At 51.0% G+C, this 24,309-nt stretch overlaps 1 protein-coding gene across 2 annotated transcripts; it reads left to right on the top strand.

Annotated features, from left to right (window-relative positions):
• Positions 1-3,648: 3,648 nt before the first annotated feature.
• Positions 3,649-24,290, top strand: ATN1 (atrophin 1). 2 transcript variants are annotated; one of them, XM_015872687.3, is made up of 10 exons: positions 3,649-3,918; positions 16,160-16,354; positions 16,551-16,688; positions 17,054-17,167; positions 18,015-19,990; positions 20,066-20,288; positions 20,368-21,085; positions 22,115-22,258; positions 22,499-22,679; positions 23,198-24,290. In XM_015872687.3, the coding sequence occupies exons 2-10, from the start codon at positions 16,277-16,279 to the stop codon at positions 23,229-23,231; spliced, it is 3,606 nt and encodes a 1,201-aa protein (XP_015728173.2). In that variant the 5' UTR covers positions 3,649-3,918; positions 16,160-16,276; the 3' UTR covers positions 23,232-24,290. The 2 variants fall into 2 exon arrangements, with proteins under 2 accessions (XP_015728173.2, XP_015728183.2); XM_015872697.3 differs by lacking the exon at positions 3,649-3,918 and adding an exon at positions 4,290-4,535.
• Positions 24,291-24,309: the final 19 nt, after the last annotated feature.

Here is a 24,309-nt window from a genome sequence, read left to right as displayed (position 1 = left end):
GACACTTGGCTTGGCCTCATGTTTCTCTGCACTTGTCTGTATTTGAGGAACGGGGTCGTTTTGCCGTCCACAGGCCAGATGCCCACTTGGCATCCAATGGCAGTCAAATAAAACTGCAGCTTTTGGAAAAGAAAAAGCTGCCTACATGACATCCAGTGACAGCAAACTGGAACTGCAGCTTTGGGAAGAGAAAGAAGCTCTCAGTAGCCTCTTTGTGTGCTGGGGCACACCGAGGTCCCGCAGAGCTCCTGTTCAGCCCTCGTCTGACCATGCCACACCTTTCACGCTGAGCAAGGTAAAGTCTATTTGTTCAATGAGCCCTAAGCCTTCTTGCCCACGTCCCAGTCTGGACTTCCAAACTGAAAGACAACACTTTAAAACCAACACTGGCATTTCACTGCTGCCTCTCTACTAAATGACACAGGGAAAGAAGTGCATTCATCAAGGAAAGACAAAGGCTGCGACAGGAGAGAAAAGATGGTGGGAAGGAGAACGGTGTTGAGACGGGCTTGGCTCCAGTGGGGTCAGTGCTACATACGTACCTCTGGGAGTCCTGTCCCCCACCTCACGCACAGGGCCGGTCAGTGCAGAGCAGCACAGAGCAGCAGCACTGCCGCTGCCTTCTGGGAGCTGTAGTTCGGCTATGGCCGCGAGGAAATAAAAGAGCTCCATTTTCCAGTGCCGGAGCCCTCGCCTCGCCTCAAAATGCGGGACCCCGGCAGGTAGGGGGGAGCTGCTCCGCCCCCCTCGCTCCCGTAGGGGGCAGCCTTGTCTCAGCGGCTCGGCCCGGTGCCGGGTGCGGGTGGGAAGGAGCTCGTCCCTCCGGGCACGGTTGCGTTTTGCTGCCGTGCAGCGTTTTGCCACTCCCGCATCTGCAACGTTGGTTCATCTCCCCTTCCCGTTTGCTCCCCACTCACTCTTCATTTGTCTTTTTTTTTTTCCCCGTTGTTGACGCGAGGGAACGAAGGAGGCGGTGCGTGACCCGTTTAAATGCAGCAATACTGTCACAGCAGGGAACAGGTGTGTGCGCACCTCCGGGCGTTGTGAGAAGAATTTGTTAGCAGCTCCTGCCAGCGAGATAATGGCACGTCCCTGCGGTAGGAACACGTGTGGAAGCCCCGGGGCGACGGGGATGCGCTGCCTCAAAGCGGTGCCTCACCTCGGTGGCTTTTCTAAACCAGAAGAGTTCGGCTTTGTGGATCCGACGCCCATAGGTTCGCTTGGGTTCACATGGATGCTGCTACTTCTTTGTCTCCGCGGCGGATATTTGGTTACAGTTTCTTTGTGATGGAAATGCCCGAATACTTTGTTGCCCCTTACACTAGAGGGAGGCTATAGGAGATACCGACTTCTCAGCGTAGGAGAAGGATTTCATAGGATAGAGATGGAAAGGGGTGATCTAGTGGGCTCCACACCAAGCTCCCCATAGAACTAAGGCTGGCCCCAGGGGTAGATCAGCTGCTCACTGAGCACCTCCAAGGGGGGGCTGCCCATATCTCTGGGTGCCCGTGTGGGTACTGAGTTGTCATGGCAGGACCACTGATGGGTCACTCATCTGTCTTCTGTTTGCACTGACCACTCTGAGCACAGCATGGTGTTACCCAACATCAGTTCAGGTATGATAATGACATGGAAACCTTCTTAGAATTGTTGTTAAATAAACTCAGGGTGACCAGACAGCCTGATGTTACCAATACGAGAAGAAGCTGAGATTAATGAGATGGAATGTGGAGAGGCCGAAGTAATACCAGGCATTGCGGCTTCCTCTCAAGTCAGAGAAGGCTGCCTTGGTGATTTAGGTATCCTTGTTTAGCATCCAGTAAGCAGGGATTTCAACAAGACCTTCCTCCTTTCTTGAAGCATCCCTATGGCCTCTAAGGATCACACTCATTATGAGCTTGGGATGTAGGGCTGCCAAGCTCCTAAGGTGAGAATCTGAAATGGTGGTGACAACTGCAGCCATTATTACCTCAATAGCAGAAAAACCAACATGTTTTACTCACCTTCCAGAGCTCTGCTGGGTGAGACACCTCTTATAGCAGCCGATGCTTAAGTTCAGGATTGTGAATGTGCCCTCTGCAATGTAACAATTGGTATTATCAAATGTTCCATACTGGTAATCAGAAATCAACCCCTCCATTCCACACAGGGAAATCATAAAGTAATGGTGAATCAAAGCACCCCAGCATCACCGCTGATAGGGTGGAGGCTCTCAGCAAGGGTCAAGGCAAAGAGATAGGATGAGAAGCATAGATGGAGAAATGAATGACGGCTGTTTGCACTGTGCTGTGCAATGGCACGCTGCCTGGCAGCAGAGCTGGCTTGGGAACCACAGTCCAGCGTGGGCCCGGCAGGGACATGGTACTGCTGGGAAGAGGGTGTGGAACAAAAGCTTGCAAGAATGTTGCTGGGACATTGTTAGGGCTGTTTATAAAATGCTCGGGCGCAGCGGTGATTAGCACTACAGAAAAACCCACAGGGACATTCTTACATCTGCATTCAGTGCCAGGTTTGGATGCCGTACAGCAAATAACGCCCTGAGCCATGTAACGGACAATAAGGAGCTCTGAACAAACACCCACTGAGAGCAACATCCAGCCTGCACGCTGATGGACGGGAGGTCCTGTAGGGAAGGTTTTGTGACTGTATATGTGAAGACTACCCAAATGCCCCAGCAGGACTCGCCCCTGTGCATGCCAAGTCCCTGTCCTTGCAGCACGCAGGCTCACATGGCAGCACAGTGTTTGCTTCTGCTTCCTTCCAAAGTCTAAAGCTGAGAGCAGCAGTCGTTCACTCCTGGCTTCAGACGAGCCTGCCCAGAGCAGATGGTGGCCCTGCCGTGCTGTACCGGGTAACAGAACCATTTGGCTCCCCACCTCCCGTTCCAGCAGCCGCCCTTTGCTTCAACTTTCTCAAGACGGCCATGCAGGCCCTCAGCGAGCCTCAACTTTGCCGACACGGCAGCATCCAGCCCGTTTTGCTGAAGCACAGCGGAGCCCACAGGCGGGCAGGGGGGAGAATTGTTCACATTTTTAACATTCTGCCTGAATTGGAGCCCTTTGTAACGGCACGGCGCCCGCGTCTCCTTTGCATCTTAAACAGCATTTCTGGTGGCAACCACCACCACCGATAGCCCAAGCGAGGCCTGACCTTACAGAGATGGCTCCCTCGCTTCACTGAGGGCAAGAACAAGCAAACGTGGGTAAAAGCGGCCCGCTGCAGCTCTCCAGCACCACGCAGGGCACTGTGGAGGCGGCTCGCTGCGGAGCGGGGCCGCGGAGGCCCGTCCAGAGGCGGCCTCCTCGGTGTCGGGGCCGCCGGTGCCTCTGGTTCCGCCGCACGAGGCTCTCTCCCTTTGTGCCGTTGCCTGGTAACGGCGCGGGGGATGGGAGCCCGCCGGCCCGCACCGCACGCTGAGCGCTGAGCGCTGCCGCCCCGCCCCGGGCCCGCCCGCCCCCCGCCGCGGGGAGCCCGCGGCCATTTCGTCTCCCGGAGCGGGGCCGAGCCGCGCTGGCGGCGGCGGGGAGGCGGGGACGGGCGGGCTGGAGAGCGCGGTTCGGGGGTGACGGGGCGAGAGAGAAGAGAGAAGGGGGGGGCTCGTTCTGGGCTGTTCGGAAATGGGAGGTGGCTAAGGGAGGCGGGCGGCGAGCGGGGCACGGGCGGCGGAGCTTGAGAGCGGGGGGCGCGGCGGGGACGGGGGGCGCCGCCCCCCCTCGGAGCCGCTGCCCCCGCGCCGCCGCGATCCCGGAGGCACAAGAGAGAGCGGGGGAACGAGGAGCAGGAGGAAGGAGGGAAAAAAAGGAGAGGAAAGGAGAAAAAGAAAAAGGGGGGGGGGAGGGGGGCAGCGTTTAAATCCCTTCCCCCGCTCCTCTCCTCCTCCATTCCTCCCTTCATTCGACCTCCCCTCCGGAGCCGCCGGTGAGTCCCCCTCCCGCTCACGGCCGCCTGTCATTTTCGCCCACTCGCGGGGATCCCCTCTCTCCGTCCGTCTGTCGGATCGGGGCGGGGGGCGCGGGCGGGACGCGGTAACCCCCGTGGCGGTGGGGAAGGGCCCCCGGCGGTGCCTTCCCTAGCGCGGACGCGGCGGGCGGGGCCGGGACCGGGACCGGGTCGCGTCGGCTCCGGAGCGAACCGCTCCCCGCGAGAGGGAGCCGGGAACGATCATCAATGACCGCGGGGGGCCGCCCGCCCAGCCCCATCCGGCCCCCGGAGCGGGCCCGCCGTGGGGTCCTGGGGCGGGGACCCCCCCCTCCCTTCTTCCCCCGGCCCCGCCGCTTCCCGGCGTGACGTCAGCGCCCGCCGAGCCCCCTCCCGGCACGGCGAAGTTCGGCGGGGGCCGGGGCAGGGGCTGCCCCCGGGGCGGCGGAGGGGCCGGAGCTGTGAGCGCTCAGCCCGGAGCCGTGCGGGAATCGAAATAAAACAATGCTGGAACGGAATCGGGCCGCCCGCTGCCGGCCGGGCTCCTGCCGCCCGAAAAACCTCCACGAGAATCCGTCCCTCCTCCTGCAGAGCCCCTTATTGTCCCCGCTTTCCAGGTGCGGCTCGGGAGCGGGCAGGAACGGGCTCCGAGCGGGGGGACCGGCGTACGGCCGAGTGCGTGCGCTCCCCCTGTGCTGCACATCCGTGCGCTGCTGGGGTTCGCCCCGCCGCTGCCAACCGCAGCTCGGGCGGACCCGCTGCCCCGCTCACGGACAGAAACAGCTGCTGGGGGAGCGGGGAGCACGCACGGCTCCACCCGGGGGGCGGTGGTGCTCACACTCCGTCCTGGGTGCTCGTCGGCTCTTCAGCTCCCTGCGAAAGGTGGCAGCCGTATTCCCTGTGCCGCTCCTCTGGCTGTGCCATCGAGTCGGTGGCTGCTTTGCCCTGCTGGCCCGCAGATGGCAGGTTGTGACGCTTTGGTGGCTGTTGACCAGCGAGTAGCAGGCTGTGCTTTGGAGTGGCAGCCATTTGGTCATTGTGGCATCGCTTTTTGCACGCTGCTTTGCTTGCTCTTGAGATCTGTCGATCGCCTCCTGCCAGCTGCAACGAGGTTCTGAGGTTGCTTCTGGAAGGGGCAGTGTCTTTAATTGCATTTGCCTCAGTGCCGTGGCTGCTTGACTTCTGCAGCGAGTTACTTAGTTGCCAGCGCAGCTGCTTGTGAGAATTTGTGTCTTTTGTCTGCACGGTCTGTTTTGCATTGCCGTGATTCTTCATCAATAGCATCTATCTTGGAGCTAGCCATTCAAATCCGTTGTGAATATATCTCTCTTGGGCTCTTGTACTGGATATAGATGGCATGGGAACCTCTTTGCTTTCTAGCACTGAAAAAGTGAGGGGAAAGTAGCAGGCCATTGCCTCAAGGTGTGTAGCAGGAGAGCAGTTGAATATGTCATTCATCTTGCGCCACCTGAATGGTGGAACGCGGTTATTGAACCTTCAGTTGTGCTTATGCCTAAAGGTTCAGAGATCAGCCGTGTTTTCTCTCAGGAATCAATGTGCTCATGTCACAGCACAGCCCTTCTGGGTTTGCCTCAGTTTCATCAACTCAAGTCCCACCATTGTTTGAGTTGAAAGCGAGTCTCCTTTCCTTTAAGCCAAGGGTGTTGTGCATCACTGCTGTGCTGTTCCTGCATCCTTGAGGGAGTGGAAGGGCTGAAACTCCAAAATCATTGTCCCTGCAAAGGACACTTGTGAATGTGAATGGTCAAATTGATTTGGCCTATTTATCTCTATTTTTGTTATTGGTGTCTGCATAACCAGTCATTTGTGCATTTCCCCCATCTTTGGGGGGGAATAGACCGGCCTTTCAAACCGTACTGTTCTGGTTGTGATTCACAATGGAGCTTTTCAAGCATGGCTTTAAGGAGTGAATTTGCAGTGCCGTGCCTCTTGCTGGAAATGATAGAACTCCTCTAAACATGTGAAAATTAAACGTGCACTGAGTCCTAATAAAGAAGATCAACAGGTTTAACCTGCTGTGATGGCCCGCCTTTCCATTTTTTCATATGAATTTGCCTCCTCCCCCATACTTTGTACCCCTTGGGTACCTCCAAAAGGTTCCTACATTCTCACCTTTGGATTTGTCTGCAGAAGGATTCGCAGTCAAATTTTTTTTGTGGGCATAATTGTATTCCAAAATAATACCACGCATGCAAGGATCGATGACTGTACCCTAGCAAGATCGTTATACCAAGAGCAACCTGACAGGTATTTGTCTTCAAGATGGGAGGACTTTATGTGCAGCTGGAACGGATAAAGAAGGTTATGTTCATCCCCAGATTCAACCTCTGTAACTCCATAAATGCTTTCCTTATTGCTCCTTGGTCATAGATTGGCTTGAGTTGGAAGGGACCTTAAAGTTCATCTAGCTCCAACCTCCCTGCTGTGCTCTTCCTCATGTTCATCGGCATTGTTCTATTGTGTGAAGGTGGAGTTGATGGTTGTAGACAATGTGGAATTTGTGTAGGGAAGAATTAAATTGCTGGATCTGTGTTGCAGTATCTTTGCAAATGAAGTCTCTGCAATTGATTTGAGTATTTATTTGATTCTACCCCTTCTCAAATATCTCCATGCATCCCTTACTCAGTCTTTTATTTTTTTCTCTGTAGGTATCTGCCTGTTTTTATGAAAACCTGTTTGCCTCCTCTGTCAGCTTTTATCTTCCCCAGCTCTATTTTGACTTTCTTCTATTACTGTTCTCTTTTGGACAAATGAACTGCGTTCTTACTTCTGGTGGCTTTTTGTTTTTCTTCCTTCATTGCTGTAATGCTGTATAAATTCCTTGAAGGGCCAGTAGTTGAAAGGAGAAGGCAACTCAGGTTCCACATGTGAAAGTATAAGCATCTCCAAAAAAGTCATGCTCTTATATAAGTGAGCTACTTCTAGGGTACGTGTTCTCTGCAGAATTAGTTCACGTGGTCACAGCCTGATGGCAGTGAGTTTTTTAATGTTAACATGAGGTACTGCATTTCAAGACTGAGTTACCAAAGCTGCAGAGGTCCCCAGACATGTTGCTTGGACATGCGTACCACTGCCCTTTATGTAACGCAAAGCTGGAGGATCTTTCTGACCTTCCAGTTATGTAGTGTGCAACTGTTGGCCTACAGCCCATGTTCTCCTTGTCAAGTGTGTGGAGAACGGTGAGATGCAAGGGGATGTTTTCAGCCCAAGCAATTTGAGATTTACCTCTGTATTAGTTGGAGTGTGTTGGGGGAATGTGGGCTTGAGAGTTTTTGGGAGAGAAGATTTGGCACATATTGAAGTTTGATGCTAGCTAGTTTTGTGAGGAAACACTCCCTTCAGCAGCACTGCCTTCCCTCCAGTTCTGATGATGCTCTGCTGCTGCAGAAATTTCTTACATTTTGTTTTCGCTGTTTGTTGTGGCAGCAAACATTGATTTGTTATTGTCTCTTGTAAAAATATCAATGTTTGATTGATTGCTGTGGCAGTATTTTCACCTAGAAACCAAAGGGTAACTGCAATATCTTCTCTGAGTAATTTTTGCCAATGTTCTTCTGACTGAGCTTTGCTGAGGAAGGGTAACTGGTTGCTTTCAATCTTCCTCTATGCCTCTTGCCCTGGTGACATTGTTCATCATAGATCAGTTTAGCTGGAAAATTTTAGTTGTGTACTTTCCTGCTTTACAAGCCACTTGGTGATACCTTCTTTCTTCCACATGGTCTTTCTGTGTTGTAGATCATTTAAGTGAAGGCTCCATTTGAACAACCTTTATCTCTTTTTATGTGTGTATGTATTTTATGTGCACATATATATACACACATGCACCACACGATATACGTATATAATAGCAGATATATAGCATCTCAAACAATATGCATCATAATATATTGTACATTAGGTTTTAAGTTGAAATGGTATAGCGTGGTGTATTGGATTTAAGGTTGTATCTATGAAGTAGTATATTGTGTGTGCTACTGTTTTTCTTTCAGACGGTGCAACAGATGAAGTGATTTTCCTTGGAATTATTCAGAGCTTGCCAGCAGTCTATTCTCTATGAGCCAAATGTGATTGTTCATCAGGCTTTCCTTATACATTGGTAGACTGATGCTTTCAAAGTACAGTTTCACCCAGGACTAGCCCCTTCCCAACCCCTCTATGACTTCTAATGACTTCAGCATTAAACAAACCTGTCCTGGTTAGTTAACTGCACTTCTACCCTGTACAGCACAAGGGGTGGAATTTCACCTTGGGGTCTTTGCAGAAAACATTAGAGCATTTTGTAGAAGAAAAGGGGGAAATTTCATTAAAGATTTCTAGCAATACACTGGATCCCTAGGCAAGTTTTTCAAATAATTAATCTATCCCAGTTTTCAGACTTTACCCTGCTTCTGTCCCAAATTTTTCTAGTTTCAGCTCGTATCCATTAAATCTGGGGTCTTTGGTTTGTAGATGAAAGAGCTCTTTCCTATCAGCAATTCACTCCCTTTGTAATATTCATAGGTCACGGTCATCACCTTTTGACTTCTTCTCTAATAAACTAAACATGTTGAGCTTCTTAAGGCTCTTTTTGTAAAGAGGAAGGGGAGTTACCAGACCTCACATCATCCTCATTGTTCTTTCTCAGAAGTTTTCAATTTGCCAGCATCGTTTTTGTAGCGTGCAAGACAAAACTACATACACTACTCCCATAATCATAGAATCACCAGGGTTGGAAAAGAGCTCTAGGATCATCCAATCCAACTGTCCGTCTATCACCAGTATTTCCCACTAAACCTTGACCCGCAGTAAAACATCTGGACTTTTCTTGAACACCTCCAGAGATGGCGACTCTACCACTTCCAGCACGTGACCACTTGATCAGAGAAGCATTTCCTGACATCCAACATGAACCTCCCCTGGTGGAACTTGAGACCATTCCCTCTAGTCCTATTGTTGGTTACGTGGGAGAAGAGATCAACCCCTACCTCACCACAACTTCCCTTCAGGGAGTTGTAAAGAGTGATAAGATCACCCTTGCATCTCCTCCAGACTAAACAGTCCCAGCTACCTCAGTTGTTCCTCATAAGGCCTGTGTGCCAGACCCCTCCCCAGTCCCGCATGTAGTCAGGTAAAAACATTTCTCTATTCCTGCTATCAAAGAGCATCACTCTCTTTATGAACTGGTGGCTTTCATTCATTCAGGAATGGCCCCTTTAGAAGTCCTGTGCTGGGAATTCATGTTCAGTTTGCCACCGACTGTTCATTACAAGGCCTTTTAAGAGCTTCTGTTTATCCTCAGATCTTCATCCTTGAACGCATTCTACACTCTTCTGTTCTTCATGTTGAAATCTTCCATAATTAAGATGCTTGTCTTCTTATGCAGCCTCACTGTCACAGTAATACCAGCTGATCAGTGCTGTATACTGTGCCTCAGCACTACCCGCAGGCATTACCATGTTTCTGCAAACATAGTTTGGCTGGTGCCTTCACCAACTGCCAATGAGTCCCATGATGATGCACTGTTGTCCCTCAATGGCAGGCTATGGGAAATATGCTTTTTGACAATGGATCCATGCATGAGGTCCTTTTGACAAGACAGGTCGTGCTCCCAACCATATCTGTGCACTAGGTCACAGGTTGCCAAGTGCTGCTTTACAGAGATTACCCAATGCTTTTAATGTCTTATATGATTAATATGTCTTGGGCAGTGATTTAATTTGCCATCATATCTTTTTCCTCTGACTATCCGGTTTGGGCTTAATCTGGAAAAATCATGCCTATGAGCTCAGTTGCATACTTGAGAGGTGGAGGCCGGTACCTGTGGTTCTTTAAGGAAGATTATGCTTATGTACATGGCAGCATTTTTGCATGAATTGGTTATTTTAAAATCTTTTGGATCAGGGAGAATCTTAGATGTTTGTGACTTCTAGTACTTCATTATATCATGATCAGGAAGACCCTGACTCAGCCTAAATCTTCCTGTGGTAAACTATTGGGTTTCCCTTCTCTCAACCTTACAGCTGAGGGCAAGATCGTTCCACTTAGCCAGTTCTATAGAGGAATGATCTATGGGATTTCAAAAAAGGGAGTGACTTAAAGCTTATCAATGTCTTGTGCCCGCAGCTCAACTGTTCCTGTGCCCATCTCCTTGGTTCTAGTTCACTCCCTTTCTCCTGGATTCTCTGTCTTCTTCCCACTCAGACCTTGGCCTTTGCAAAAATGGCTGTCACATTGACTTCACTGTTAGTCGTGGATTCCTAGAAACAGAGAATCCAAAGGCCATACTCGAGTCACTGCCTGCAAAACCCCTCTGGGTACCATGCCAGCTACTTTCTTTTGCAAACTTAGTGCATTCTATGTTAATAATAAAGATTTGATTTTACCCTTGTTATGCTCCAGGGAAAGCTGTTTCTGAGCTTTGCCGAATGGATGAGAGGTTTCTCATTTCCATCTTAAAATTGTTGACAGCCATTTTACCCCGGCCTTCTTCCTTAGTTTAAGTATCCCTTCTTTTTGTGTTTAATTTTTGGTGTTCTGCAGACAGTAATTGCATGGCCTTGGCTTTTATACTGTGATATTTAGAAAAGTAATATCTTTATAGGTTTTGGACAGGACAGACAGACTCTTTGTGTCTCTCAGTATTCTGGAAACTGCTTTTTGTGCCTTCTGTAATACACTTTGGTCTTTATTGATGCTGGGTAACCAAAGCATTTTGTGGGTTGCCTGGCAAATTCAGCATCCCTTGGCATTGTTACTCTCTTCCTCATCACTTGATAATACTTGTGTGATACCTTCAAAATAACAGTGGTCTCCTTAGTGCTCTCCTTAGCCTTCCAGTGTTTAATAAATCCCTCTCCTCGCCAGTGTTCCCTACTGATGAGCAGAAGTTCTGTTAGTGGGTTTGCTTGTTGTTTTTCTTCATGCTATTGAATAATGGCCATCTTGTCCAAAGCCCGATGCTCCAGCTGTGGTCACTACTGAATACTTGGGAAGAACAGTAATATAAAGTGAGCTTATATGCCATTTTCCTCTGGTACTCCTACAGGTTTCAGCCATTTTCATTGCAGGGATTGCCATAGCTAGATGTGTTTTCCTACTATTCAGTGAGCTTCAGATACTCTGTCTTGCACAAAACTCATCTCCCCTTAAGCTCATGAAAATTTCTAGCTCTCACAAAATCCTTTGATGAGAAATTTTGCAGTGAACCACCTAATTCAAGACCAGTTTCTTTCTGTTGATTTTGAACTCGTTCTTTGTAGCATTATTTGATGGTTCTCATTTCTTGTACTGGAAAAGACAGCAAGGAATTATTTTATACCCAACTCCTTCTTTTCATGTATGGCTTTACAGACCTTGCTGACACCCTCATTTCTGGACAAAGGTATTTAATCCATTCCATCATGTCTTTTCATTGCCTTTTCTAGTTCCTTCCTGTGAAAGGAACAGAACTGCAGGCATGTGTAGGCAAAACATGTGTTTATGCAAGTGCAGAATGGCATCCACTATTTTGTTTTCTGTTCATTTCTACCAGGTTGTTTGCTTTCTTGATAGCTACTGAGTGCCAAGGTGATGTTTTCGTGGATCAGCCTCTCATACCCCAAGGATATCGCTCTTGAATGGTACTAATCAGTTAAGAGTCCATCAGTTTACATGTGGAGATGGAGTTATCTTTTTCTCTGTGCATTGCTTTACATTTGTGTAGATGAAAGTTCACGTGTTGTTTGATTGTTCAATCATTCCTCTTGGAAAGTCCTCCTACAGTCCTTTATCAGTTCTCACCTTTTCTGTCATCTGGACTGATGATTTCAGCACTTTACTCATTCAGATCCCTTTACAGGTTTGGATCCTTTTAGCTCCTGAGCTTTTCTGTCTCTCCCACATTGCCTGGGGCAGAGGGTCTGAGTAGAGAGCCATTCCATGGCCTGGGCCTGCCTCTGCCAGCTGCAGAGTGACATGTCTTTGCAGGAAGGAGTGGCAATACGTGACATTAATTGATTTGTTAGAGGAGAGTTGGGTGGGTGGTGTGGCTGTATTCTTATGTTTATCCTGCAGCTACAAAGTTACCAGCAGTATCTCTCAATAAAGACATAGAGCAGAGGCCTGGAACCATGGCAGGCCAACAGGTGGATAATGTCCGTTCACCAGTGATTTGGAGCTGTGGTACATTGAGCTGTGGTCAAAAGCTGTGGCAAGGAATTTGTGCCTGAACATCCCTTGCCTCTGGGTATCCCGGGTCAGTTGGAGTGGGTTTGTTTTTTAAGATATTTGGGACATGTCTGAGCAACTACACCTAGATTTGGGGCCAGTCCAGCCATGAGCAGAAGTGTGGAGAACTCCGCAGAGCTGCCATCCAACCCAGATCTTTCTTTGAGTCTCTAGCAAACTGGCCTTTGATGTCTTTGAGCAATTTACTTTGCATTCCTTAGTAATGGGAAATTCATATAGAAAAAGTGGGAGGGTATGAATTACAGTAGACACTTAAACAGCTCCAGAGGTGAGGTATGCTCAGGCCTTGCAAATACAGAAGGTGCTAAGCTTCCTAAAATAGCGAGCATGGAAGTGGTAATGTGTCCCATCTCAGTTGTGTATTTGTTAGCTTCCATCCCACTCTGTGTTGCATTCTGTGATCTTCTGCTAACCTATCTCTCCAGGACACCCAGAGGCCCTCCTCTGGAAAGGCCAAATAATTCTTCTGAGATTCTGAAGTAAATCTGTTACAGACTTTCAGTCATTTTACTGAGCCCTCAGGAACCAGCTTACCATTAATGTAACGTTCTTTAGTACATCAACCTTCATTTAGTGAATCAAACTTCATTTTCAGTTGCTTTTGCGACAGTTAATATCCTCTTCTATGCTGTCAATTCAGCTGATGTTAAATGCATAAATGTTTTTATTATTTATTACTTCACTCTCGCTCTAATTGTTTTTGTCTTTCACTCTTCTCATCAGAAAATATGTTTTATTCTTAGATATGTTTTTTTGTTGTTGTTGTTGTTGTTGAGTGGAACTTCCAGAACTGCAGCTTTCACACTTAACATTTTTATATCTCACAGTTGTGTAGGAATAAGAAAACAAAACATTAATGCAGTCCTAATAAAAAGTAAACTGGCTTTACCCCTTTAGAGAGACAGACTCTGAAAGTTTCTTATCTGGCCCCATTTCTTGAAATGGGTGCTGAGGAAGCCAAGGAAAAGCGTAGTTAGTCTGGTACAGAACTCCTGGCATCTCCAATAAGAGCTGGGTTCCCCAGCTTTACAGTCATTTTGAGTAGAGAGAAGAAGTTAAACTTTGCTCACTGGGTAGGCAGGAATTCTAATTGGAGGATGATTATGTGACCAGGTCTGCCATCTTACTCCTTCACTAATCCAGTCTCCATCCTGCGTTCACAGCCCCTGCATCCACTGGCTGTTATAATTATTCTGTAGGAGCCAGAAAAAATAGCTGTGTCAATTACTACCTTTCATTCAGTGTCACATAAGCATGCTTCTTCATAACAGAAATTACTATATGGAAAAATAAATAAATAAATGAGGTAAACATTTGCAAGTCATGGGGATATTTGCAACCAAGATAATATTAGCTACAAGCCCACTGCCCTCTTTATAGTCAGTGACTTTAGCATCCTAATCTTTTCACTTACCCAGTCACTTTCACACTTGGTGTACATATGGGAGAGCTGGCGGTAAGACTGCAGCATGCAACCTGAGCCCTGACGTACTTATCATTTATTGCTATCTAACACTGGACACAGAACTTTCCCCCTTCCCTCCCTCTTGCATGCCCAGCTCTAAGACACCATGATTAGAGCACAAAGTCAGGTAAGCAGCCATTAGGAAATATCACACATCAGAATGTCTGACTTCAGTATTTTAGATAAAACTTTGTATTTTCAGTTACTCCACAGTTGTTAACCTCAGCTGAATCTCTTGGATTTTTTCCCCTCATTTTACAGTTAAAGGAAATGGGAATAGGAGTTGAAAATGTATTGCCTGGAAACTCAATGCAGTGTAAGATATAGCAGCTACTGCCTTTCTCCCCTTGAGTGCGTGTTCCTGGCAATCCTGCTCCAGTGGGTGCTCACCTCTGAGTGGTCTTTACCTGCTATGGGGGATACACTGATGAGATGACAAGGCCTTTCTGGCCTGGTTGTGTCTTGGGGCATCTTCCAGGCCCCCCCATCTCACTGAAATTGCCTCTGCTGTTGGCAGCATGTGTGGGCTGCACATCTGGGTATGGACACCAAGATTTCTGGGGAGTATTAGGGTTGTTTGTCACTTAGCACCCCAGAAAAGCTCCCAATCACCGTTCTAAGCCATCTGTGCTTCTGCTGCCACATATGAATGTTTTTCTTAGACTCTCAATCTAGTATATTAACTACGTACAAAACTATGGACATTAATATGACTTTCTAAGAAAACACAAGCATGTGTTTAAGTAGGTAAAACTCGACTGTGTCCCACTAGGACTGGACTTCCTTCCAGCTCTGATAGCTGTAAAGAGCAGCTTCACACCACAGCCTGTGAAGAGCAGAACCCCAGGCCTCCTGGCTGCCTTGACAGGTAGAACGGCCCACCCAGGGCAAGGAACCACACAGAGCTGGTGGCTGGAGGAGTGGGATCCATTTTGGGTGCCATATGGGGATGCCTGTTGAGTGCAGGAGGCTGCACAGGGAATAAAATTCCTCCACAGGGAAAATTCTTCTTGCAGAAGAATACAGTGGGTTCTTGGAAGTGCGCCTGGCCAAGCTGGGTTATACAAATACAAGCAGCAATTCCCAGTGCCTCTCAACTCAGTTTAACCTGTAAAGGGCTTCACAATGCCAGGAAGGCATCTCTGCACCACATGATAATGTCCACTGTGGAAACTATGGGTGGCTTTGCTGCTGAGTGCAACAAAAAGAGCAGCAGCGTGTCGGCAGTGGGCTACTGCTAGCACTGTGCATTCAGTCAGAGTGGAGCTGATACCCGAGGGCTGCCAACACGATGTGTGCTGGGATTGAGTTCAGCTAGGATTGCCTTCCTTATGGTACTCGTTTCTAGTCAGAAATAGTAATTCTAGGTGCTTATCTGGAATATACTCTAGCATCAGTGTAACTGACTGAATTAGCAGCTGAAGGCCAGGTTATGCCGGAAAATCAGGGCTGTAAAAGATATCAGTTCATAGGGATTGAGAGAGTACTCTGGCTCCAGTAGGTCAGTTCTCAACGTCTGTGAGCTATTTTTCTATTAAAGAAGAGGTCTAAGTTAATGAATTGTTGTGTGTGAGAATTAATGCTGGATGAGTCCCCTGTGGCTTTCATGGTGAGGGTCAAATAAAATATTGATGAAATTAAAACAAACAATCCCTGTTCTTCCCAAGTACCTTCTGTGTGAGTGTCTCAGCACTCGCTGGGGAAGATGAGGAACCCCACAAGGAGCAAGTCATGGAAATTACTTGCATTTTATGAGTAGGGAGATGGAGGCAATGGAAAGCAGCAACTCAGGTCACGCAACTGAGGGCCATGAGCTCTCCCATGTCGTGCTTTTGCTCTGATGTCTGGGGTCAGCTCCTTTTGGAGAGATGTGAGAGTGCTTCCAGACTCCAACACTGGCTAGCTAACGGCTGCTGACCTCTCCACATCTGGGTTGGCCTCTAGAAGTCCCGACTCTGAAGTCTTAGACTTGTTCCCAAAACTTCCCAATGCTTCCAGAGCCAAGCACGTAACCTGGAAGACAAGCGTATGTTTCCTGATGCTTCAACCATGGGATAAATGTTGTCTTGCAGACTGTCCATCCCAGATGCTGGGTACAGGAGTTTGTACTACAGGCTGGAGGACAGTCTCTTTGGATATACCTGTGCAGTACAAGGCAATGCAAAGGGTCCTGAGCTGGAACCTAGCAAACTCATGCATGTTGTCGGGGGAGGTCAGGGCTGTATCATCCTCCTTGCAGCAGTGATCTCAGGGGGCTTATTACAGAGTTAGCTAACGATAGCACATGGCCAGTTAAGGATAACTTACTGCAGGGACAAGTGCAAAGAGGAACTTCTGAAGTCAGAAAATGTAGCGGTGAGGAGCATTTTAAAGCATTTGCCTATTGGTGACAGTGAACAAGTCTTTTCTCCTTCTAATGGGAAAGTTTATTGCATTCTTCGTAAAGATCCTAGCAGCTGTAATAATTTTGCCATACTTCTATAACAAACCACAAAAGGATGTTCCATAATCTACTCACTGTTTCTCCCCATCTTCTTGTCTCCCTTTCAGTGCCCACTGGAGTCGTGTTGCCTTGCTGGTGTAATCTATCCCTTCCAGCAGACCTGCTCTTGCCCACCTCAGTCTCCCTCAGAACAGTGGAAGGGGGCTGCAAAGCAATAAAACTTTATGTTTTCATCAAGCCGTGCCAAGGAGAATGGGGGTCCCACACCCAAAAGAATGAAGACACGACAGAACAAGGACTCGGTACATAAGATGGAAGGGGGAGGTGGGATCCCAGAGACCAGCAAATGCTGTGGGTCGGGACTGAGGCTTGCAGCATTGCTGGTCAACCTGACTTTGGTGTGGTGGAGTGCCAGGATTTGGGGCTTTGGGAGGGCAGGAGACAGGGCAGGAGTGGATGGAAATGCAAAGTAGGACTGATCTGATGATCTTTCTCCAGATGTCTATGCGGAGTGGACGGAAGAAAGAGACTCCAGGGCCCCGAGAGGAGCTCAGATCACGGGGTCGAGCTTCCCCCAGTGGTGTAAGCACCTCCAGCAGTGATGGCAAAGCTGAGAAATCCCGACAAGCAACAAAGGTACTATGAAGTAGTGCATGGCAGTAGGGTGCCAAAGGGCTGCCCAGGATGGGCATGACCCATTTGGGAATCCAGACATGTAGAACAGATGGGATCTACCATGCAACCCGTGTGGAATTAACTGCCAGTTAGCTGAATTCCTTTCTTTTATCCCCAGCACTTTGTATTTTCTGATATCTCAATTTTCAATACTGCTTTTTGCTATATCCTGGCTCAGTGTTGCCACTGCAATGTCTTGCTGCCTGCTATGGTCTGCAATAGAGATGGTGCTGTGTCTCGCCTGCTGCCAGCTGACAAAGCCAGGCAGGGTGGGAGGTTTCCCTGTGGCCTTCTCACCTCTCTGTTTTCTCTCCTCTGCCTTGCAGAAAGGCCGGGTGGAGGAATCCTGTGCCCCCAAGGGCAGCAAGCAGGGCCGAACAGAAGAGATCTCTGAAAGTGAAGGAGAGGACAGCAGTGCTCCTAAAAAGACTAAAACTGAGGTGAGTTCTCTCCGTTATGGTTACTGGCACATTCTGGACCCTACCTGTGGTGCTCACATGTGCCTAGCTTGGGATTCTTTTTTCTTGATACCTCTGCCATATCTGATTGTGCTCTACAGCTCTTCTGCAGGCAGAGCCCAAGTGACACCTGTAGTTACACCTACATAATTTCCCCATGTGGACTCTGCTCAGCTCAGCACTGATCTTTTTATTAGCTGAACTGCTCTTGTAAGCTCTGAGGCTCAATTGTTAGTTGCCCACATTAACTTAACCACTGACCACATTAATTACCACGGAGCTGGGGGGGGGGGAGGTCAAGAGAGCAATGGCAAACACAGAGTGAACCCCAAAAGGTAAGGAGTAAGGCAGGAAGGATGCACTCAGAGCAGGGCCCGGAGGTCTAAGAAGCAGGTCTCTTGCTGAGCAGGGTGTCAAGGAAAGCCCTACATGAGGAAGAACTGTGGGTTTGGGGGCTGTGTGGGCAGCACTACCTCCCTCCCCACCTTGCTGTGCCATCTGGTGGTAGCACTGGCTCATATCTTGACCAGCAGCCCTTTACCAGTGCAGGTGCCGGGACCTTGTAGGTGCCTTGTCTCAGCCTCATCTGTAGTGGTTACTGTGTCTCTGAACATGAGATGCCCATCATCATCTCGTTTCCAAGTGTGTGATAAAGTACCGAAGAGCACCTGAGCTGCTGTTCCAAAGGGCAGCAGGAGAACTGCCAAATGAAGCCTCTTTCCCTCAGTGTGCTTTCCTAATGCTAGGGATAGCAGAGGAAGGTGAGATTGAAAAGTGTCACGCACGATCTGGGAGGTCACATAACTTCTCCTTCCTTTCACTACTTCAGGAATTACCCTGTCCTCCATCCCCTTCTGACGTTGACAGCCTCGATGGCCACAGCTTCAATGATGAGATGAGCAGCGACCCACGGGACATCGACCAGGATAACAGGAGCACCTCACCCAGTGTCTACAGCCCTGGCAGTGTGGAGAATGACTCCGACTCCTCCTCTGTGCTGTCCCAGGGCCCATCCCTTTCTTACCACCACCCTCCACTTTTCCCCCAGAGCCCTCCGGTCGCCCCCACTTCCGACAGCCTGGCCCGTCCAACTGAGCCTGGCTTCAGTCTCCCAGGCGAGACCCACCCCCAAGGCCCCACGGCTGGTGGCTACCACTCCCAGCTGGAGGGCCAGGCCTCCCGCATTTTCCAGGCTCCAGCCCCACAGACACCTGCCTCCTCTTCTTCTGCCGTTGCCACCACTTCTGCCCCCTGCTCTTCTTCCTCCTCCTCTTCTTCCACTTCCACCCACGCTGCTCTCTATCCTACGGCCAATGTGGTTCAAGTTGGTTCCAAAATTGCTGGTGGGGCAGGGGGCCTTTCAGCAGTGGGGAGTCGCGAGCAGACCCTCGGCGCGAAGCACAATCCACCACCCACCACTCCCATCTCACTGGCATCGGTGGTTGGGGGGCTGCCCCCTCAGAAGACCTCCCCGGCCAACCCACCACCTGCCCCCCCAGCCTCCGCACCTTCCTTCCCGCACGTCTCAGCCAACCTGCCACCCCCACCGGCCCTACGCCCACTGAACAACGTGGCAGCCTCCTCCAGTTCCCCAGGGATGGCGGGGCAGGCCTTGAGTGGGCACTTGGCATCACCCCACGGGATGGGCCAGGACAAGGCACAGCCCCTGGCCCCCTCACGCTACCCCTATGCACCTCCGCAGCTGCCACCCTCGAGCACTTCTGCTCAGTACCCACAGCCCTCCCCCACCCAGCCCCTGCCCAGTTACACTGCCTCCTATGGGCACTCCTTCCCCCCGCCCAGCGGCCTTTCGGTGTCCAGCCAGCCCCCCAAGTACACCCAGCCCTCCCTACCCTCACAGCCTGTATGGAGCCAGGCCCCTCCTCCCTACAACCGCCCCCTGGGCAATTCCAGCTCCCATCTCCCAGCCTCCTTCCCTGGTCAGTCTCCTCATCACCAGCAACCACCCCAGCAGCACCACCATGGCCACAGCACTGGTGGGGGGGTCTCCCCAGCTGTAGCAGCGCCCCCCCCACAGCCCCCTGGGGGTTATCCCCATGCCCTGGAGTCCAACAGCCATCACCCATCTCATGCCACATATGGGTTGCGCCTCTACCCCCCCCACAGCCAGGCCACTTACAGCCAGGCTCCCTCAGCTGCTACAGCCCCTTCCTCCTCCTCCTCCTGTTCCTCCTCCTCTTCCTCTTCCTCCTCCTCCTCCACCTCTTCCCAGGGAAGCTACCCTTCCATATGTGCTCATCCCCCAGGGCAGAGTCCTGCCACCTACACCTTCCCCCCGCCGCCACCCCCCTCCCCAGCCCACGGGGCTGGCCCTCCAGTCACCTCTGCAGCCACCACCGTCTCTACTGTCATCACCACCATGGCCTCCCCATCTGCGGCCCCCTACAAGACCGTCTCGCCCCCAATGCCCCCCTCAGCTGTGGCCCCATATGGGAAATGTGCGGCCTCCCCCGTCCCCACCTTCCAGCCCCCAGCTCCCTACAAACCAAGCTCTCCCCCAGCTTCCTCGGCTGCCCCTTTCCGGGCTGCAACCCCCCCAGGCTACCGGGTAGCATCCTCCCCTGTAGCCAGTGCCTACAAGGCCGCCTCACCCACCCCACCTGCCCCACCACTACCAGGGAGCTTAGCCACCCCAGCCCCACCACTGCCTCTCAGCGCTGCCCAGATCAAGCAGGAGCCATCAGAGGAGTATGAGCCCCCAGAGAGCCCTGTGCCACCTGCTCGCAGCCCCTCACCGCCACCCAAGGTGGTGGATGTGCCAAGCCACGCCAGCCAGTCGGCCAGGTAGGAGCAGGGAAATCCCCACTCTGTCCTGTCCCCATTCCTTCTGCTCTGACACCCTGTATTTGATGCCCTCAGATTCAACAAGCACCTGGACCGTGGCTTCAACTCCTGCTCCCGCACAGACTTGTACTTTGTGCCCCTTGATGGCTCCAAGCTGGCCAAGAAGAGGGCGGACCTGGTGGAGAAGGTGCGACGGGAGGCTGAGCAGAAGGCTCGGGAGGAGAAGGAACGAGAACGGGAACGGGAGCGAGAGAAGGAGCGGGAGCGGGAGAAGGAGCGAGAGCTGGAGAGGAGCATGGTAAGTCCAGAGGATGCTGGAGGCTGACATTGGTGATGGACCGCAGGTATCCTGATGCCATCCCTTTGCTCTCTTGCAGAAGATGGCCCAGGAGGGCCGGCCGGTGGAGTGCTCCTCCCTGGGGCCCGTCCCCCACCGCCCTTCCTTTGAGCAGGGCAGCGCTGTGGCAACTGTGCCCCCCTACCTGGGCCCTGACACCCCGGCCCTGCGCACACTCAGCGAATATGCCCGGCCCCACGTCATGTCCCCCAGCAACCGCAACCACCCTTTCTACGTGCCGCTGGGTGCCATCGACCCAGGCCTGCTGGGTTACAATGTGCCAGCCATCTACAGCAGTGACCCAGCCACACGGGAGCGGGAGCTGAGGGAGAGGGAAGCCCGAGAGAGAGACCTGAGGGACCGGGACCTGCGTGAGCGCCTCAAGCCAGGGTTTGAAGTCAAGCCGGCTGAGCTGGAGCAGCTCCACGCCGTGCCAGCCGCTGCCATGGATCCATTCCCACGCCACGGTGGGCTCAGCCTGCAGACGGCCCCCGGTCTCCATCCCGCCTTTCCCTTCCACCCGGGGCTGGGCCACTTGGAGAGGGAGAGGCTGGCGCTGGCAGCTGGCCCCACTCTGCGTCCTGACATGTCTTATGCTGAACGCCTGGCGGCTGAGCGCCAGCATGCCGAGCGGGTGGCTGCTCTCAGCAATGACCCACTGGCCCGGCTGCAGATGCTCAATGTGACGCCTCATCACCATCAGCATTCCCATATCCACTCCCATCTCCACCTCCACCAGCAGGATGCCATACATGCAGGTAAGGACTGCACAGAGCAGCGCTCTGCTCTTGCTACATCCCATCCCTCTGCCTCGGAAAACCCAAATATTGCTGATGCAAGATTAGAGGACCCCAGCCCCAATCTTCACCTAGAAAAGGTCACCCTCGTGGTCACTAGACCTCCAATCCCACAAAAGACACTGTACTCTTCTGCAAATGTCACGTGAGTTTGCTGCTTGGTGGAGAGCAGAACTGCTTCCACCACAGCTTTTAGTTTGGTACCCTTAGAATGCAATGCCATGTGAGCACTGGCTCCACCACGTTCTGGGGCTGTGGGCTGCATTCCTCACCCTTAGGGTCTGCTGAGAGCATGGCCTGCTAACAGCAGCCTCAAAAGCATCTTTAATGCCAGGGAAATGTTGGATCTGTAGTTTGCTCCTGCCGCTCTTGGGATGGGATAGGGGAGAAGAATGGCAAGGAACTGGAGGCAACCACCCTTCAGAATGGAGTTGCGGTTCCTTCCATTTCTTCGTTCCACAGGACACCAATGTAAAAAGGAGCTTATCTTAATGAAAATCTCATGGAAGCAAAGCCCATACCATCATATAATAGAAAGAAATTGCTGGGCCTACAGAGGTGCTGTGAAGGGACAGCAGGATGTGGTGGCAGTCACAGGCAGACACCCACGCTAATCATTTGCAGCTGTTCAGAGGCAGCATTGGGTACAAGTCAATGGCCTGGCAGTGGCTCCAAAGCAGTGGAAAATGCACTTTTCATATAAAACAGTATCTCACTTATAGGTATAGGCTAAATGGTAGAGCAGGCCCTTGCAGAATCAACTCTGAAGAGTATGGGCACAAAGTGTGGTCCACACTGCTTCACATGAAATTCAATGCAGGCAAAAGGAGTAACACTCAAAAGGCAATGGTACTGCATTGCATACTGCATTGTTCCAGCCCTAATGCAGAGCAACTTGCTCTACACCAGTTTTGTTGTTGTGTCCTGTGCTCTTCCCTTTGTGGTTTACCAAGCACCAGACAATTACCTTTTGACATCTTTTCTTCCCAGCCTCAGCTTCTGTCCACCCTCTGATTGACCCCCTTGCCTCGGGATCGCACCTCACTCGGATTCCATACCCAGCTGGCACCATCCCCAACCCTCTGCTCCCTCACCCTCTCCATGAGAATGAAGTGCTGCGCCACCAGCTCTTTGGTAAGAGTGCTCTCAGACCTGCTTGACCCCTTCACAGGGCATCAGCAGAACACCATAGGGGGTCACAAGACAGGTGGAGATCTACGAGTTCTGGCACGGTATGGGTTGGGTGTAGCACAGTGTATGTTAGCAAGACTGGAAGATTAAGTGCCACAGAGCCTTGACTGGTCTGTAGGAGCACAGGCAAGGATGGAGCTGTGACATTAGCTTGTTCATTCTCTCTTTTATCTATTGGTGCAGCTGCTCCCTACAGAGACCTGCCGGGATCTCTCTCTGCACCCATGTCAGCAGCACACCAGCTGCAGGCCATGCACGCGCAGTCGGCCGAGTTGCAGCGCCTGGCTCTGGAGCAGCAGCAGTGGCTCCATGCTCACCACCCTCTGCATGGAGTGCCACTCCCCACCCAGGAGGATTACTACAGGTATGTGCACCAAGCTGGAGCTCACGCTTGGGCTGAGCATAGCAGCAACACTAGGAAAGGGGCACATCCTTGTAAGCAGTGGCAACCCCATATGTTTCCCCATACATGTGTGTTTCCAGACTGACCCTATGCTGGGAGTGGGGATTGCTTGCTGTAGTGTACAGCTATGGGCTGTTGGCAAGAGGTTGTGGTGGGGCTTCGGCTCCTGTCCTTGGCAGGAAATCAACCTGTTTCACACAGGCCAATATAGTGATGAATAACTGACACCCTTGCCAAAATGCCAAGTATTCAAAGGGCTGGATGCCTTTGCCAAGGAAAGGCTTTCCCAGAAGCTTGTTGGGTGAGAAGTGCAGGATATTATGCTTTAGGTAGCACTTCTTACCTGAAGGATTTGCAGGGTTTCCCAAGCTGGCACTGCCATGCAGGACTGGGCTAGCAACTGGCATTTGTGCAATGCTAAATAATTTCTCCCTATATCTTCCTTCTCACAATCACCTTGTTTCTCTCCTTTATCTTAGTCACCTGAAGAAAGAAAGTGATAAACCCCTTTAAATTGACTCCGACTGTCAATACGACATCCCCATGTCTTTCTGTGAATCAACCAAATCCCAGGGGAGGGGAAGCTGCAGTGATGCGTGTCGATCCTACCCTGCAGCACACTGCAAGAAAGGATTGGACAGAGCTATGGTATATATGGCATCCTGGGAGCAGAATGAGGAGGAGAGCACACAGGGAGGGACTGCAGCAACACCAGTGATGGACTTGAAAGGATCTGTCCACCATTTCAGCAGAGCTTTGGAGGAATTCAGATCTGCATCACAAAGAACTGGAAAAGATCAGCACTGTTGGGAATTCAAGATGGCAACAGCAATTGTGTTAAAAAGAAAAGGACACACAGGACTTCATGGACACAGTGCCAGCCTTCCTGCTTCTGTGAGCAGGAGCTGCAGCCACGATGCACCTCCAAACCCAGCGGAGCCTTTCTTCTATCTGCCTCCTCCTCCCCCACACTGTAGGTGTAAGGTACTGCATAGCGATGCCCAAAAGCAACGTGGAACTGGTTGAGATGAGCCCGAGCAGCCTCTCATTCTCCAGCCTCCCTTCAGATGCAAGCAGTGCATCCCTGGACCCTTGATACACAGCACTGCTGCCAAGGCAGCTCTTTGCTGCTGGGTACTGAGCACTGGCCATGCTTCCCCTACACCTCATGGACAGCCATGGCCCTGCAGCTGCCCCTTGGTCCCAGTGCCAGCCCTGCCCCAGCGGCACCCCTACCCTCCCCCCCTTGGTGTACTTTGCCTCATGCACATCCTATTAGACGTGGCAGTTTGATGTAGCAACGTGTGCCCCCTTCCCCCGCGTGCGTGTCCGATCTCACGGTTGTATAACCCGAGCGCTCCCCATATATATATATTTACTTAACCATTAAAAGGAAAAGGAAACCCACCCACGGCCCAGATATGGAAAAAACACCCCCAAACCACGTTCCCCACGCACCCCCCCCCACACACACCCCCACCACACATTCTAATAATTTATATATATAAATATATATATGAAGCTCTTCAAAAGAAAAGCGAACGAGCAAACAAAAAACCCTTCCAAGAGTCAGACTGCGTTGTGTTCATTT

This window comes from Coturnix japonica, chromosome 1, assembly GCF_054131305.1.
Source record: "Coturnix japonica strain WE chromosome 1, WE-NBRP24, whole genome shotgun sequence".
NCBI classification, from domain to species: Eukaryota; Metazoa; Chordata; class Aves; order Galliformes; family Phasianidae; genus Coturnix; species Coturnix japonica.
This window is presented reverse-complemented; position numbering and strand designations above follow the sequence as displayed.